At 35.2% G+C, this 14,063-nt stretch overlaps 1 protein-coding gene across 2 annotated transcripts; it reads right to left on the reverse strand.

Moving 5' to 3' along the window:
* Nucleotides 1-468: 468 nt before the first annotated feature.
* On the reverse strand, nt 469-14,026 carry LOC100167204 (mucin-5AC). 2 transcript variants are annotated; one of them, XM_003248557.4, is made up of 5 exons: nt 13,749-14,026; nt 13,290-13,383; nt 9,092-9,380; nt 8,443-8,688; nt 469-2,841 (listed from the first exon to the last, which is right to left on the reverse strand). In XM_003248557.4, the coding sequence occupies exons 3-5, from the start codon at nt 9,357-9,359 to the stop codon at nt 743-745; spliced, it is 2,613 nt and encodes an 870-aa protein (XP_003248605.1). In that variant the 5' UTR covers nt 9,360-9,380; nt 13,290-13,383; nt 13,749-14,026; the 3' UTR covers nt 469-742. The 2 variants fall into 2 exon arrangements, with proteins under 2 accessions (XP_003248605.1, XP_001949109.2); XM_001949074.5 differs by lacking the exons at nt 13,290-13,383; nt 13,749-14,026 and adding an exon at nt 9,524-9,673.
* Between the last annotated feature and the right edge of the window lie 37 nt (nt 14,027-14,063).

Genomic DNA, 14,063 nt, shown 5'->3' on the forward strand with positions numbered 1-14,063 from the left:
TGTGCACTGTTGCAAGTGGCTCCGTGCACACGGTTTGTTAATAATCGAGTGGAGGTGGTGGACTGGTCGTCGGACGGGGGGAAACGGAGGCCCATGATTGTTTGGAGGAAACGCGCGGCGGAGACCACGCCGCCGACGACGCCGACACATCGGCCGCCGCCGGGTGGAGGCATAATAGAAAAAGTATTGAGACAAAATACACGAAGGTTTCAAGCGGCGTGCACCCGCGTAATAATAATGTTATAATAAATTATGTTATTATATTATTATAATCTGTTGGCCCAGCACAATAGGTACCTATATTATTATGAAATATACAGAGTATAGGAGAACATAATGACGTAATAAGGCATTTTTTTTCAAAAAATAAAATCAAGAACGTTTGTTTTTTTTTTTTTTTTTGTTTATTCTTTCATTTCAATACAGATGAAAATACAATAATAATAATAATAATGATAATAATAATAATAAAAATAATAATATATAGATATATTTCGCAGAGTAATAGTTATTATATTATACAAATATAGGTAGTATTTAAAATAAATAATAAAGTAATATGAAAAAATAAAATAAAATATGCAGCTATATTTTATTTTAATTTCAGTAATTTCACACATTTAGTATTATAATATATTATATAATATTTATTTAAAAATTAATATTGGTGGAAAATGCGCATGTAATATAAAATATTGCAGGTCGTATTAACTGCAGTTTTTGTTTCGTGCAATGAAATTGGTCAGTTGGCCGAAGTCCACATAGCTAACCGGGAACCGCTCCTCGACAGCGGTAACGGAATGGATTTCTTGACGGTGCCGTTTGTGAGCGGAGAGGAAACAGCCACTACTCCGCTGCCGGCGGACTGCCGTCGTACCGGTATTTTCGACACGATTGGCGAATTGTTGATAGTGCTGTTCGTTGGCGAAGGTGAGGTCGAAGAGGTCGACGATGCTGACGACGAATAGCACGATGTATTGGCTGTAGACGACAGTGGGGAAGACAGCGACAGCCGTAGGGACGGCAGTTTTGTGGGCGACTTCGGCTCCGCCAAGGCGGGCGGTGCTACACCTGAGCCGTCGACTTCGTCGTCGTCGTTGTTGTTGTTGTTTTTGGGTGATTCGCCATTGCAGTTGATCTTTATTGCGTCGGATCCGCCGGACACTCCTCCGACACCGTCCGCTGAAGTACCGATGGAGCTGCACAGCGAGAACTTGGACTTGTCGGTGGCCAACACCACACCGTTGCTGCAGTTGTCTTCGTCGTCCTCTTCTTCATCGGACGAAAATGACGGCAACGATGCGTCCTCGATACTGGTCGTGCCGCCAGCAACCACGTCTCGACTGTCGTCCACCATGAGTGGGGCTACCGCAGTGCCTTTGTCGTACACGCCTTGGATGGCTGCAGCTCTGTCACCAGTAGTGGTGTCCGCTGTACCACCCCCGCTGCCGCTTTCAACACTTGGCGTCACAGACGGTCGTTTCCCGAAGGTGGACATTGGCGGGGCCATGGCGGTCGTGGTGCACCAGTAATAGTCATCGTCCACTCGGATTTCGTTTATTGCCGTGGCGGGCGCCTTGCAGGTCAGCTCGGCACAAGCAATCGGAACCGGTGCAATGCAGGACTCCGGTGGAATAGTAGCGTTGTCGACTTTGGCCACGGACGCGTTGCAGGTTTCTACAGCACCTGTAGCCCGTGGTACAGTAACCGCAGTCGCTGGAACAGTTGGCGTCACTACCACAGTCGCTGGAACCGTCGGTGGCACTACCACAGTAGCTGAAACAGTAGGCGGCACTACCATAGTCGCTGGAACAGTCGGCGGTACGACCACAGTCACTGGAACAGTTGGCGGTACGATCGTAGTCGCTGGAACAGTCGGCAGTACGGCTGCAGTTGCTGGAACATTCGACGGTACGACCGCAGTCCCTGGGACAGTCGGTGGCACTACCGCCGCGCTGTATTTACGTGGCGGAGGCGGTGGTGGTGGGTTGGCGTGTTTGGATTCGTCATTTTTCGGTTTAGCCATCACCACCGATTTCCTCCCGTCGTCGACCGTTTTCAACACGGCTGCAGCGTTTTTGTCTAGCACCACGATTGCTTCATCTTTGTCCGCTTTGACTGTTTCAACTTTATCCGCTTTGACTGCTTCGCCTTTGTCCACCATCACTGCCACATCTTTCACTGATGTCACGGCTACTACATCTTTATCCGCCACCGCCACTACCACATCTCTATCGATTGTCACTGTCACTGCGGCGGCCGGGTCTTTATCCGTCTTCCCCGGGACAGGCTCCGACGGATTGACTGTACAACACTGAACTCCACTGTCTGGTGACGATTGCGCTTCAGCATCCGCGGGCGATGCACCGTACTCCAGAGTGCGGTACCGTAACGATCCTCCAAGGTTTCGTGGCGGCCGTTCGGCGGCCCCGGTTTCGTTTACCGTCATCACAGAAGATGGAGATTTCTGGGTCGGTGGGGCTGCACCCACGTGGACTGCTTCAACGCGGCCGCTTTCCACATCACCTTCTATGATCTCTTTGTCCACGTCCACGCGGCCGCTACTGTCACCCCCTTTGAATACGAGCTGTCTCTGGTGCCACAGACGTTGCGCTTGTCCGCGGACAGCCGATAAAATGTTGGACTTCGTACATTTTGCTGAAGGATCATCGCATTTTTCCGGCGTCCCTACGACAGCTTCTCCCTCGGTTTCCAGTTCAACATGGAACCCGTACTTGCGACTCAGCTCGACCAGCGAGCGACTTAGATCCGATGCTGGCGGTCTGCTTAGTTGTTGTTGTTGCCCTTTATCAAACACAAACCGCAACGCAACCAACTGATCTATAATACAAACAATAATTCACAAAACATTAATTTTTTTTTACCAATATCTATTTTTTTAATTGGAGGACCATCAATATTTATACAGCCATTTATTAAATACCAACCGTAATATTTATCACTACTGTGTTATTTTTATTTGTCAGGTTTGTTCGTTTTGGTTTAGATATACAAAAATACCTTAGATATATTCAGGGTCAAGTTTATATTATTACCTATTTATTTCATTATTTGTGTACTGATTTAAATTTAATATAAAGATTACTAATAACATAACAGTATAAAACACATGCTCCATTCGACTAGGGCCAGTTTTATTGATAGGCCCAAATGCAATAGCATCGATTGGTAAACATCGAGGTAAATATTAAGTTCTACGTCATACATATTATATATTACTATATTAATATATTATGTTTACAATTTGTACGCATGTCTAACCGTTGTAATATTTACTTGTTAATCAATAATAGTAAATGAAGATTGTTTTAAAATTACAATCTAAAAACGAAGTAAGAAATCTTAGTTAAATAATAGGCTCTGAGTGCAAGTGTAAAATCAGTTGTCTTGTGTGTCACATTTCTTGGAGTGTAGTAAAAACCATTTTTGTACTACACAAATTGTGGTTACAGGGTTGAAAACTAAAGAAACATATATTAAACAACTATATAAATTTAGATTTTACTAAGACTTATATTTAGGAAAATTAATTTAATTTAAATATATAAATATAAAAACAAAATATACAAATATACACAAAATTCACTATTTTCCATGCGATAATTAATTTATACATGCAGGGTGCATGGTAAATTACAATAAGTAATAAGTATAACAATAAAACTCAAAATATATTAGGTAATAGTATAGTAAAAACCTTAAATAATAGATAACTGTGAAAGTGGATTACTAGAATATCAGTAACATTTTGAATGTATATTTTAAAATAAAAACATGCGTTTATCATAGCAATATAGTACCTATACTTAATTAAAAAAGTAACAACGAGTCAAGTGTCCAATAGATATATACCTAAATGCTATTTTATGTTATTTAAAAAAACATATACCTAATATTATGTTCATTGTTTTATAGTAGGTATAATATGACAAGTTGTCACGCACATTATATTAGATTATTTCAATATCTCCGATACAAAGCAGTCCCCATGTTTATCGAGAACCAAGAGAAAATTAATGCGGTGGCCCCCAAATCATCATAACACCATATTATTAAATAATATTCACAGCGATTTGAAAAATGTAAGAAAAATTTACCAACCTAGGTTGTTTAAACTCATGAGTCATGATATAGGTGTTATATATGTAACTTAGAGTCTTCAGTATTAAGATAATAACATTCTAATATTCTACTACGGTACTAAACCGTAAACTCTAAACAATGAATAAAGTAATAAAGAAAATATTCAATATTCAATATTTATCCATGGGTAATAACTATTAACTATAAATACTTAATAACGAATTTCTTCGAAGAAATTTGCATTCTTTTCACAGTTCACTCGGCGGCACCATGACAAAAAAAATATAACAATTATTATCATTTAAAATAATCAAAAACGTAACCTATTTATATAACTACTAAATACATAATCAAAATAAAATTGTATCATTGATATTCCATAAATAAAAAGATTTTAGCAATAATAGGCCCCAATGGATAACGCCTAGTTAGACTATTTTTATGTATTAATATCAGACTAACATACAAGTCCATTTGGAATATTTTAGGTGACCCTTAGAAATTGTCGTAAAATGGGGTCCTGGGAAAAATGATCCCGTTGCTTCCATATCCTCCTATCTGAACGTACCTACCTCCATTACTTCTTAGCACTTAGTAGTCCAATCGTAACATATACTTCAGTGATTAATACAACAAGTACATAATATAATAATTATAATACCTATATTATATTATAAAATATATTCCATAAGCATTTTATTTTTTTAGGAAAATATAAAATATTTGAAGTTCACCATATGAAAGTAAAATGATTTATTCTATCATGTGATTATATACGTATATATTTTTACAAATAGTCTAGATATACCTATTAAGTTAGTATTTATGAAGCATATAGTTACAGCACCTGTGAAAGCGTAGCGAGTGAATGCCAAACGCTCAACAATTATGAGATTATGACTTGTTCTAATCGCGGTTTTTGGTTAGAATATATCTTTTAATAAACTGTCAATGATTTATATTCATTTTTTAATATGAAATATTCAGTAATATCTATTTTACATTTTTTACTGTATAATAGTGTTAGTTGTATAATTGGCTTACACCAATAAAATAAACCTGGTTTTATCTCGAAATGTAAACTCGATTTTCTACATTGAAGTGTAAATGGGTGATATTAACTATTACTGAAATGAAAGTTTAAGTCAAAATGCACTGAATCATAAATTTTTTATATTCTACGCTACAGTAGGTGTATATTATCTGCAGTATAATTTATAAATAATAATTAATAAAAAAAGAAAATAACCAAATTTGAAAGTATTTTTACAATCACAAAATTAATATATTCAACTTGAAAAGTAACAAAAATTGGACATATAATATTTATTATACAATTTTTAATTTGAATGTGAATATTATATAATAACTATAGTTTATAATATAAAATAATATGCATTATACCTACATTTAATTTTAAACATTAAGATTTTTTCATAACCTAAGCAGATATGATATTTATTCGTTAAGAATTATAGAGTTAATATTGTACAACTTTTACATGTGCTAATAATGGATAGATTCTTCATCATGTGAAATATCACTAATATGTGAAATCATGTAAATATATTAAATATAATATCAAATACCATCAATTTATCATATTGTATCTAATATAAAAATTGATAAATACATTATTAATCTGCAGATTCTTTTGAATAAACAAATAAAAACACTAATAGCTGAAAACTAATTTTGTACATTAAACTTTATGATAACCTAAACTTAGGTAACTTGAAAACACTATAATTTATTACTAATCATACTAACTTGAATATCTAAAATAAATATTGTAAACTTATAAGCCATAGGCCCGTGTTCGGTGTAGGTACATCTTAAAATATTTACTGCCATTAAAACATGGACGTTTTACTTGTAGAAAGGTGTCACGGATTATCGAAATAGTTGAAAATTGAAATACAAACCGTTTTTAGATCCTAACGATTTTAGACGAATATTATTTAAGGGTATTTAAACACATTTATTGTTTTGACTTGGTGTAAATGTTTAAGATAAATGCAGATGTCGAATATTATGTATGGTAGTTATTATAATACTGTGATTTGGCTAAACAATTTAAATATATAATATAGTATGTACACTTTTACACAACTTACATTTGGCTCTTTTTAAATAAGTTAAAATAACACTTAAGTTATAACAATGACAAACAAGATGAAAATTTATTTCGGTTCCTGAATCACTTAATGCCACATGAAATTTGATAAATATTGTACTAACTACTAACTGATCCTATTAATTGATATTAATATTACCAATCCAATAAAGATAGTTTCATAAGGAAACCGGGGAATTTCAACTTAAACCGTATAATTAGGATTGAGGAGACTGACTAAAACGAAATAAATCTGCTCGAAACGCAATAAACAACCACGATAGCTACACGCTACTTTTCATTACTATAGTTAATATACGCAGAAATATAGATATTGCATATAGGTACTGTAATAATCTATGGAACATTGAATGGAAAAATGTTACAGAAAACAAATTAAGAGAAATAAAACACTTAACATTTGGTTGATCTCTTCAATATGGCTAAATAGGTTAAACCATAAATAATAAGAATGAACACTAAATAAGCTCATTCATTATTCGTCACACGAGGATCTCACGCGATCACTAAGACCGTCAAACACATATTTGTCACCTGCCGATATTTTACAGATACTATAAATTAATCACACATACCGAAAAGTCTGTATGGTAAGGACCATTTTCAGATGTAAAATAAATTAATACTGTGTTGGAGACTACGAGAACTACAGGTGAAGTAAAATATTGTCAAACAAAATATTATACGTGATCGACTGATCGTAACTTTACAGTTGTAAACTACAATAATTATTCCATATAAGGAATTGATTTTCAAGGCAAACATTTGTTTCATTCATAATATTTTACAATACCTAGTTAATTAACCTGGTTTATTTTTAACTGTATGTTATAAAGTAACCTTAGGGCTTTGATAAAGAATAGAACAGTATTTTTTAAATACAAATTATTACAAAGCCGTTCTTTTTTATTTAGATCTATACTACACTTCGTTACAGTGTATAGTGAAGTTTTAGCACTCACTTAAAACAAAATATTCATCTTTTAGGTATTTGTTAAAATAATGCAGACGTAAAATAATTATTAACTTTGTGTTATTTACGTATATAGTATATTCTATTAACAACTTTAAAATGTCTATATTATGTATTGTTTATTACAATAATATATATGTTACACTGAGTTCATGAAATCAACAGCGTCATTGCTAAATACGTAAGATCGTTATTTGGCTACCAATTTCATGGAATTAGAAAATTTTTTTTGTTGATTTCACGAATCAAGCGGAATTTTTTCTGCCTAATGCATACATTTAACAACACATTATTTGATGACGCTGGAGTTCTGTACACGATAGGCACTATTACATACTGATTTAAATTTATCAAAAAAATGATCAACCGAGGAATATTTTATACCGAAATGAATACTTTTTATATAAGTACATAAATAATAAGAAAAAATGTTTAGGCTGCTTGAAGCATACCTACTATCATTGGGGACCAAAAATTCAAAAGTAAACTATTTTTAGTTTTTTTAAATTTATTTTGATACATTTTTTTGTTATTGAGTAGAAAACTTTAAAAATAAAATAAAATAGGTTCCTAATAAATTCTTCTTATAGCAGTTAAAAAAATCATAAATACATAATTACAATCATTTTTTATCAGCATTTAAAGTTCAAATTTTAACGAAATTAATTTATAGTACTACAAACATATATATTTATAGTATAATATTATATGTTTACACCATTGTACGGTTCAACGGTTCTGACTTATAAATTATATCTTAACGGCAAATAACAATAATATAAATTTGATTTAATGATCCATCCACCAAAATTTATCTCACTCCATGTATTTTATGAAATCTTTTTTAAGAAGAGTAAATCAATAGTATTATTTTAGAATGCAGCCGATTTCATAAACACGTCAATATTGTCCTGTCGATTACAGGAACTCGGCATAATATATATAATATAAATTAAATATATATACATATATATATTTTAATAAATTTAACTTGGGCTTATTAAATTTGTATACAAGTTAAATTATATTTATATATATATATAACTTATTTATTAATTATTAAACAAATACACAGTAATTTATTAGATTCCCTCGGTATTTCCCAAGTTCTATATAAGCATATAAAAGCCTATAAAAATGTAAAACCTATTGAAACTGCAGTGCTCGACCGTAGTTATATTATTATATTACTTTATTTAGATATCAGCTTTCCTTATAATTTCTTTACCTTTTGATCCATCAATGTGTTTGCACATATAGATTTGTCTGCCGTCTTCTTCTTTTAATGACAATTCGTTTCCCAGCAACCCTTCGCCGATAGACGACGATGACACGCGCACGACCCTAGTCAATCCTGTTTTTGCAACACAGTCACCAATATAAGTATCTGCTGAAAATGCTGGATTATCAGTGCCACCATTCTTCAATTTTTGGTTTTTCATAGGAGCCGATGTTTGTAGTACGATATTTTTGTCTGTTCAAACATATAAAGAATTAAAAATTTAAAAAAAATAAAAACATTTGATATAATAATACAAATATACATTATATTACATATATTTACTTATCTATAATCTATTGTTATGAACTTTTCCAACCACAATACTAAGATTTATTGGAATTATTATTGTTTCAATGTTAGTACGAAAAGAGTACCTACTAAGATATCATGCATTCGTCTGAAGACGTCATTAGAATCCCTAGTCAGCGGATTCCAATGCACATGTTATATGTCCCAACTCCCAACACACAATTCCCAATGATCTGATTTCTGTTTTGAATTTCTAATATGAAATATTATCCAAGAGTTCATAACACTAGATACGTCTATACATAATAACTGTACGGCGCTATATGTATAGTAATTTATTAATTACCTGAATTGCTTTTCCACCATAACGATGACCAGTCGTGTTCTCTTCTCTTACAGTAAACAAAATATATCGCAACAATTGCCACAACCAACAGCATCGTACAAAAGACAGTCGTCCATACCACGGCGGATATGTTACCCGAGCCGCAATGCTGCTGCCCTTCGTCTGCCATCACTGTGTTTTTTGAAGTCGTGGTTGTAATGATGAATAATAACAGTAGTACAAAACGCGTGAAATTGTCACTCTTCCACCGTGGCCGGGGCCACCACATTATTAGATTTTCTCACGAGCTCTGAAAGAAAAGTTGTTAAAACATCGATAAGTAAATTAGACAAAACTGTGATATTGAAATTTTAAATTAGAGTGTTTATATTTTATATTTATAATACGTTCTATCTATAGTATTACGTAAACACTATATACTTATAAACGTACAACCGAAAATTGATCTTGTGGGTAAATTGACCAATTAACGAACACGCTTTCGTCGACCCGATGAAAGCGCTTACCAAAAATAAACTCGCAAGCCACGGATGTGATGCTGATGCTGCTTTATGCCGGCACACCGTGTTTCTCTCGAAGAATGCAGTTTATCGGACGTGTCGTGGGTGCGCCGGGAAAGAGAGAACCTGTCTTCCAGGTACGGCTACCATCTTTGCCTACTTTTACAATCTCGATAGTGTATCGTGTACGATACATAATATACACACAAATACACAATATATAAGCATGCTGCATGTATATCGGTCTCACGCGTGCAAGATGAGCAAATTAAATATATATATTTTAAATAATAATGTGTAGCTACACGAATTTAAGTGTCTATATAGTCGATCGCCTCACGTGACGACGCAGGAAGGCAGGTCATAATATGATATTAATTATAATAAAGAATTTGCTCTTCTCGTTAGACGTGGACTGGTATAATGGTACACGCGTTAGAGAGAACCATGGTACACATATATTTATCGTCTAGCTCTGCCGCACTCCATAGTATAAGTATAGTAAGAGCGCTCTAATGAATATCAATCATAAATCATAATAATGATTGGCAAGTGATTTTAGAGCTGAAACACGTCTTGTTATAAAAACAGAGGAAAATAATATTCTCAAGGGCATCTGCAAGCTTATAAGTTATAGACATATTTGTATTTTTTACGAGGGAGGGAAAATATAATAATAAGTATGCTGTTGACGAGGTTTGATCTCCACTAGCTCAGTATCGACAGTATCATATTATATTTTAAACATTATACATACATACATACATTAGTGACGTACACAGGGAGTTGTTTGGAAATATGGAAATATATACAAGGACACCCCCTTTAGCACGTGTTTACATTATTTTGTAAATAATATAAAATTATACAATTACTGATTGGGCAATTGTTTTTATTATAGATCATTTTTTATGTAACTTTAATCATGTATTTTAATTTATATAGGTATAATAGTAACATAATATAATATGTGTAAATACTTCGCCTTTTGGTAACACCCCCCCTTAAAAAATCCTAGATACGCCACTCACAAAAATGCGTAGGTACATACATATAAACGGAGAATGGTACATGGGTAACTATGAGTTGATGAAATACTCACGATGGACAAACTCAACGGCCATATAAGGTATTTCATATACGACGTGTTGCAACTTGCAGTATAGGTGCATAGAAATTTTAAAATAGGCGATACCTAAGAAAATTAAATGTTTTCACATTATTCTATGAATAAATCTATTGAAGGAAGTTGAGATTTACATACTATTCAACCATATATCTCAATATAATTTTCATAAAAACAATGTCCAACATATACTGAATACGCATTATTAAATTGTATGTAGAAATTTGATAGATTTAGTTCAGGTATTTTAATTTTCATGACAATCTCAATGTCGTCTTCGACAAAAATCCTCGTAATTATGCACATGGAATACTATATTTGTTTTCAATCGTATAATTCAGCTAAACAGAGGTTTTACTAACTTAATCATACAGGTAGGTACCTATGATTATATATTATAAAGGCAGTAATATGCCTAAAGCTTTGCTTAAGTCATAGTATTCAGTGATCAACTGGCCTCCCGGAAAGTCATTTTTGTAGTTTAGGCGTAAAGAATTTATTACAAAAAATATACTTAAAAAGAACCTAACCATATTATTAGATTTGTTATTTTCGAAATACGGCATACCGACGTTTTCTATTTTTAACGAATTCTTTAAACTCTCGTTCTGCGTCCTAGCCTCCTTCCCGTTCTCCGAAAAAATCTCTACATACGCCCCTATAGCCGCAGTATATTATAATAATATATACACGCGCGAGCCACGGGTACGGCCCTACAATATAATGATGTGATATACATCATAATATATTAGTAGGTACTAGGTACTAGGTAGGTACCACTTCATGCACCTACACAATCTACGATGATGTGTGTATACACTGTATGATATTGCTGCGTGTGGGGATGCACTCGTCGGTGCAGTGGCGAACGCCGGCGCATGCAGCACTCTCTCCCGCGGTCGCAACCGTCATGACCTCCAACCGGATATATGCGGCCGGCACCGTCGTCGGCCCACCCGCGGCACAATGTCACGGTCACCGTGCGCCAGGCCAACGTGTATTATAATATAGGCAATAATAATAATATGAAACTCTACGGATTTGTTGTATTTTTTTTTTATGGGTGTCTGGTGCGGTTTCGTTGCGGTGAGATACGGCGAGCGGTTCGATTTCTTGCTTAAACTTCGGCGACCGGTTGTGTGCGCATATTATAAGTATACTATATATATTAAGTAAGTGTGTATGTACTATATATATCCTGCGCGTCGGATCCGAAAATGTTTACCGGCTCTCGCCTCAGGTATACCCAAGCGATGTGTGTACGACGTGAAAGTGCCGCCGCCGGCTGGTTTTCTACTGTTTGTACACGCTGGGCTTACGACCACCGGGGAGGTACGGCCGTACGGGACGTCACCTGCAGGCTGTAGTACACATTCGTCGTACTATACAGACATGACCATATAGGAGGCTCACAACACGTCTTGTGGTAGTAACATGCGAGATGTATATAATAACGTATACATGTACGTTACATGTATATGTATATTATATGTAACGTATCTATACCCTGACATGTGCTTATTACTGCTGGACGTTAAGCCTCGGCGCTATACGATCCGTGTGTTTGCCCGATATTTATAATTTACCCACACGACATGTGCACTTTGAAACGTATAATATAATATAATAATAGGTAATATACATGGTAGGTAACAACGACGGCGGTGCGGCGCGGTCAGCTGCATTTTGGTGCATCCGGTTTCGTGCAGGCGGTGTCATTATATTATTATTATTATTATTATCATCATTATAGCCATCATCGTCGCGTTTACAAGACAAGGGTTGTAGCGTTGTGCACTTGTGGCCAGACGTATCGTACACACAACCCTGACACAACCTGTTGCGCTTGCGCGGTGCCGAAGCCGTTTCCCTGTTGCATATATTATCTTTATTGTATGGATATTATTATGTTATGTTAACGTGAATATCACAATGCCGGCGGGAAAAATAATATTCTCACCGCGTACGCATATACATACGCTCGCCGATTCAAACAACAATAGTATTATAATATAATTATTACCAACATACCTATACACTAATATATCATATTGTTTTCTCGGCACGATATACGCACCCACCGATACTGATTTTATTGGCAGACTGCGTAATTAGTCTCGTCGGAATTCATATCGTTACTATACGCGCGGATAACCCGTAGGTATACCTATCGCAGGAGTGCGTACGGCGCGAAAAAGAGAAAATTTCGACCTATATGTTAACGGGTCCGTTTCAGTTAATCCGCTGCAGTTAATCGCATATAATACCTATATAATATATTAATATATATTATATGCGTTGTACACTTGCACGCGGTACCCAAGGGTTACCTATATATATTCTCGAGCGCGACATGCACTCCAGTTACATATTATATACATACATAATAAACAATGGTATTAATACATTAGTAGATACATTACGTTACGAAACGGGTCGCAGCCATAGTAGGTACCTACTATCGACTACGTAATTTTACGCTATATTTAAAAGTGACGCGAAGTTATATATGCGTTATATAGTTATACGTCAAATTTAGATAATATAATATATAATATAGATAGGTACTCACTCGAAATGTTGAAGCGTAATATGTTTTATGAAGAACAAATATCCTCTTCGTCGTCGTCGTTGCCTGTATAGCTGCAAGATGCTCCCGTGGAAATCTGTTTCGATCGGAAAAACAACAATTAAACTTCATATTATAATATGTTGCAATACATATATATAGAATGAGCACGAGCGCAATAATGTTTGGCGGTATAATATTGCAATCTTCGTTTTCCCACATGATAATGTAAACCGTATCTCATAATATAAATTAATAATATATCACTCGTAACTACAAGCACCTATGTGTATAGTGTAAAATATTATAATATCATATAGGTATTATGTTATTATCGTTATATTTTATATATTATATACATCGAGCAGAAGTGCTCGGTGTTCCGATACACACAACATTATACATATACACAATATGCACTTACGACTTACGAGTGGTACGAGCGTCAAATCAATTTTTTACCTATAAAGTACAAGTTGTGTATTACGATATTGCACTATCTGCAGCACGTACTGCTCGCAGACCGACGACGATATTGCGACTGATACACGTACTGCACACCGCACGAGAAGAACATGCCGAGTGCCGACCCCGCCGAGACTCTCTTCGCCGGTACTATAAAAAACATGCGGCGGCGGCGGCGTTGTTGTATACTTGTATTTCTCGGCGGAGCGGTGCAAGTAAAATTTCACTATTTGCCCGCGAGCCGCTTGCCTACAACTTTTACGCCGAGTCACACACACACACACACACACAGACACACACACATGCACACAC

This window comes from Acyrthosiphon pisum, chromosome X (genome assembly GCF_005508785.2).
Source record: "Acyrthosiphon pisum isolate AL4f chromosome X, pea_aphid_22Mar2018_4r6ur, whole genome shotgun sequence".
Taxonomy (NCBI): domain Eukaryota; kingdom Metazoa; phylum Arthropoda; class Insecta; order Hemiptera; family Aphididae; genus Acyrthosiphon; species Acyrthosiphon pisum.

Excerpts from the sequence above, each read along its gene's own strand:
- LOC100167204 (XM_003248557.4), bottom strand. The coding sequence starts at position 9,359 with ATGTGGTGGCCCCGGCCACGGTGGAAGAGTGACAATTTCACGCGTTTT. Across the intron at positions 8,689-9,091 it reads ATGGTGGAAAAGCAATTCAG|ACAAAAATATCGTACTACAA; the intron begins GTAATTAATAAA and ends ATGTTTGAACAG. Across the intron at positions 2,842-8,442 it reads ACACATTGATGGATCAAAAG|ATCAGTTGGTTGCGTTGCGG; the intron begins GTAAAGAAATTA and ends TTTGTATTATAG.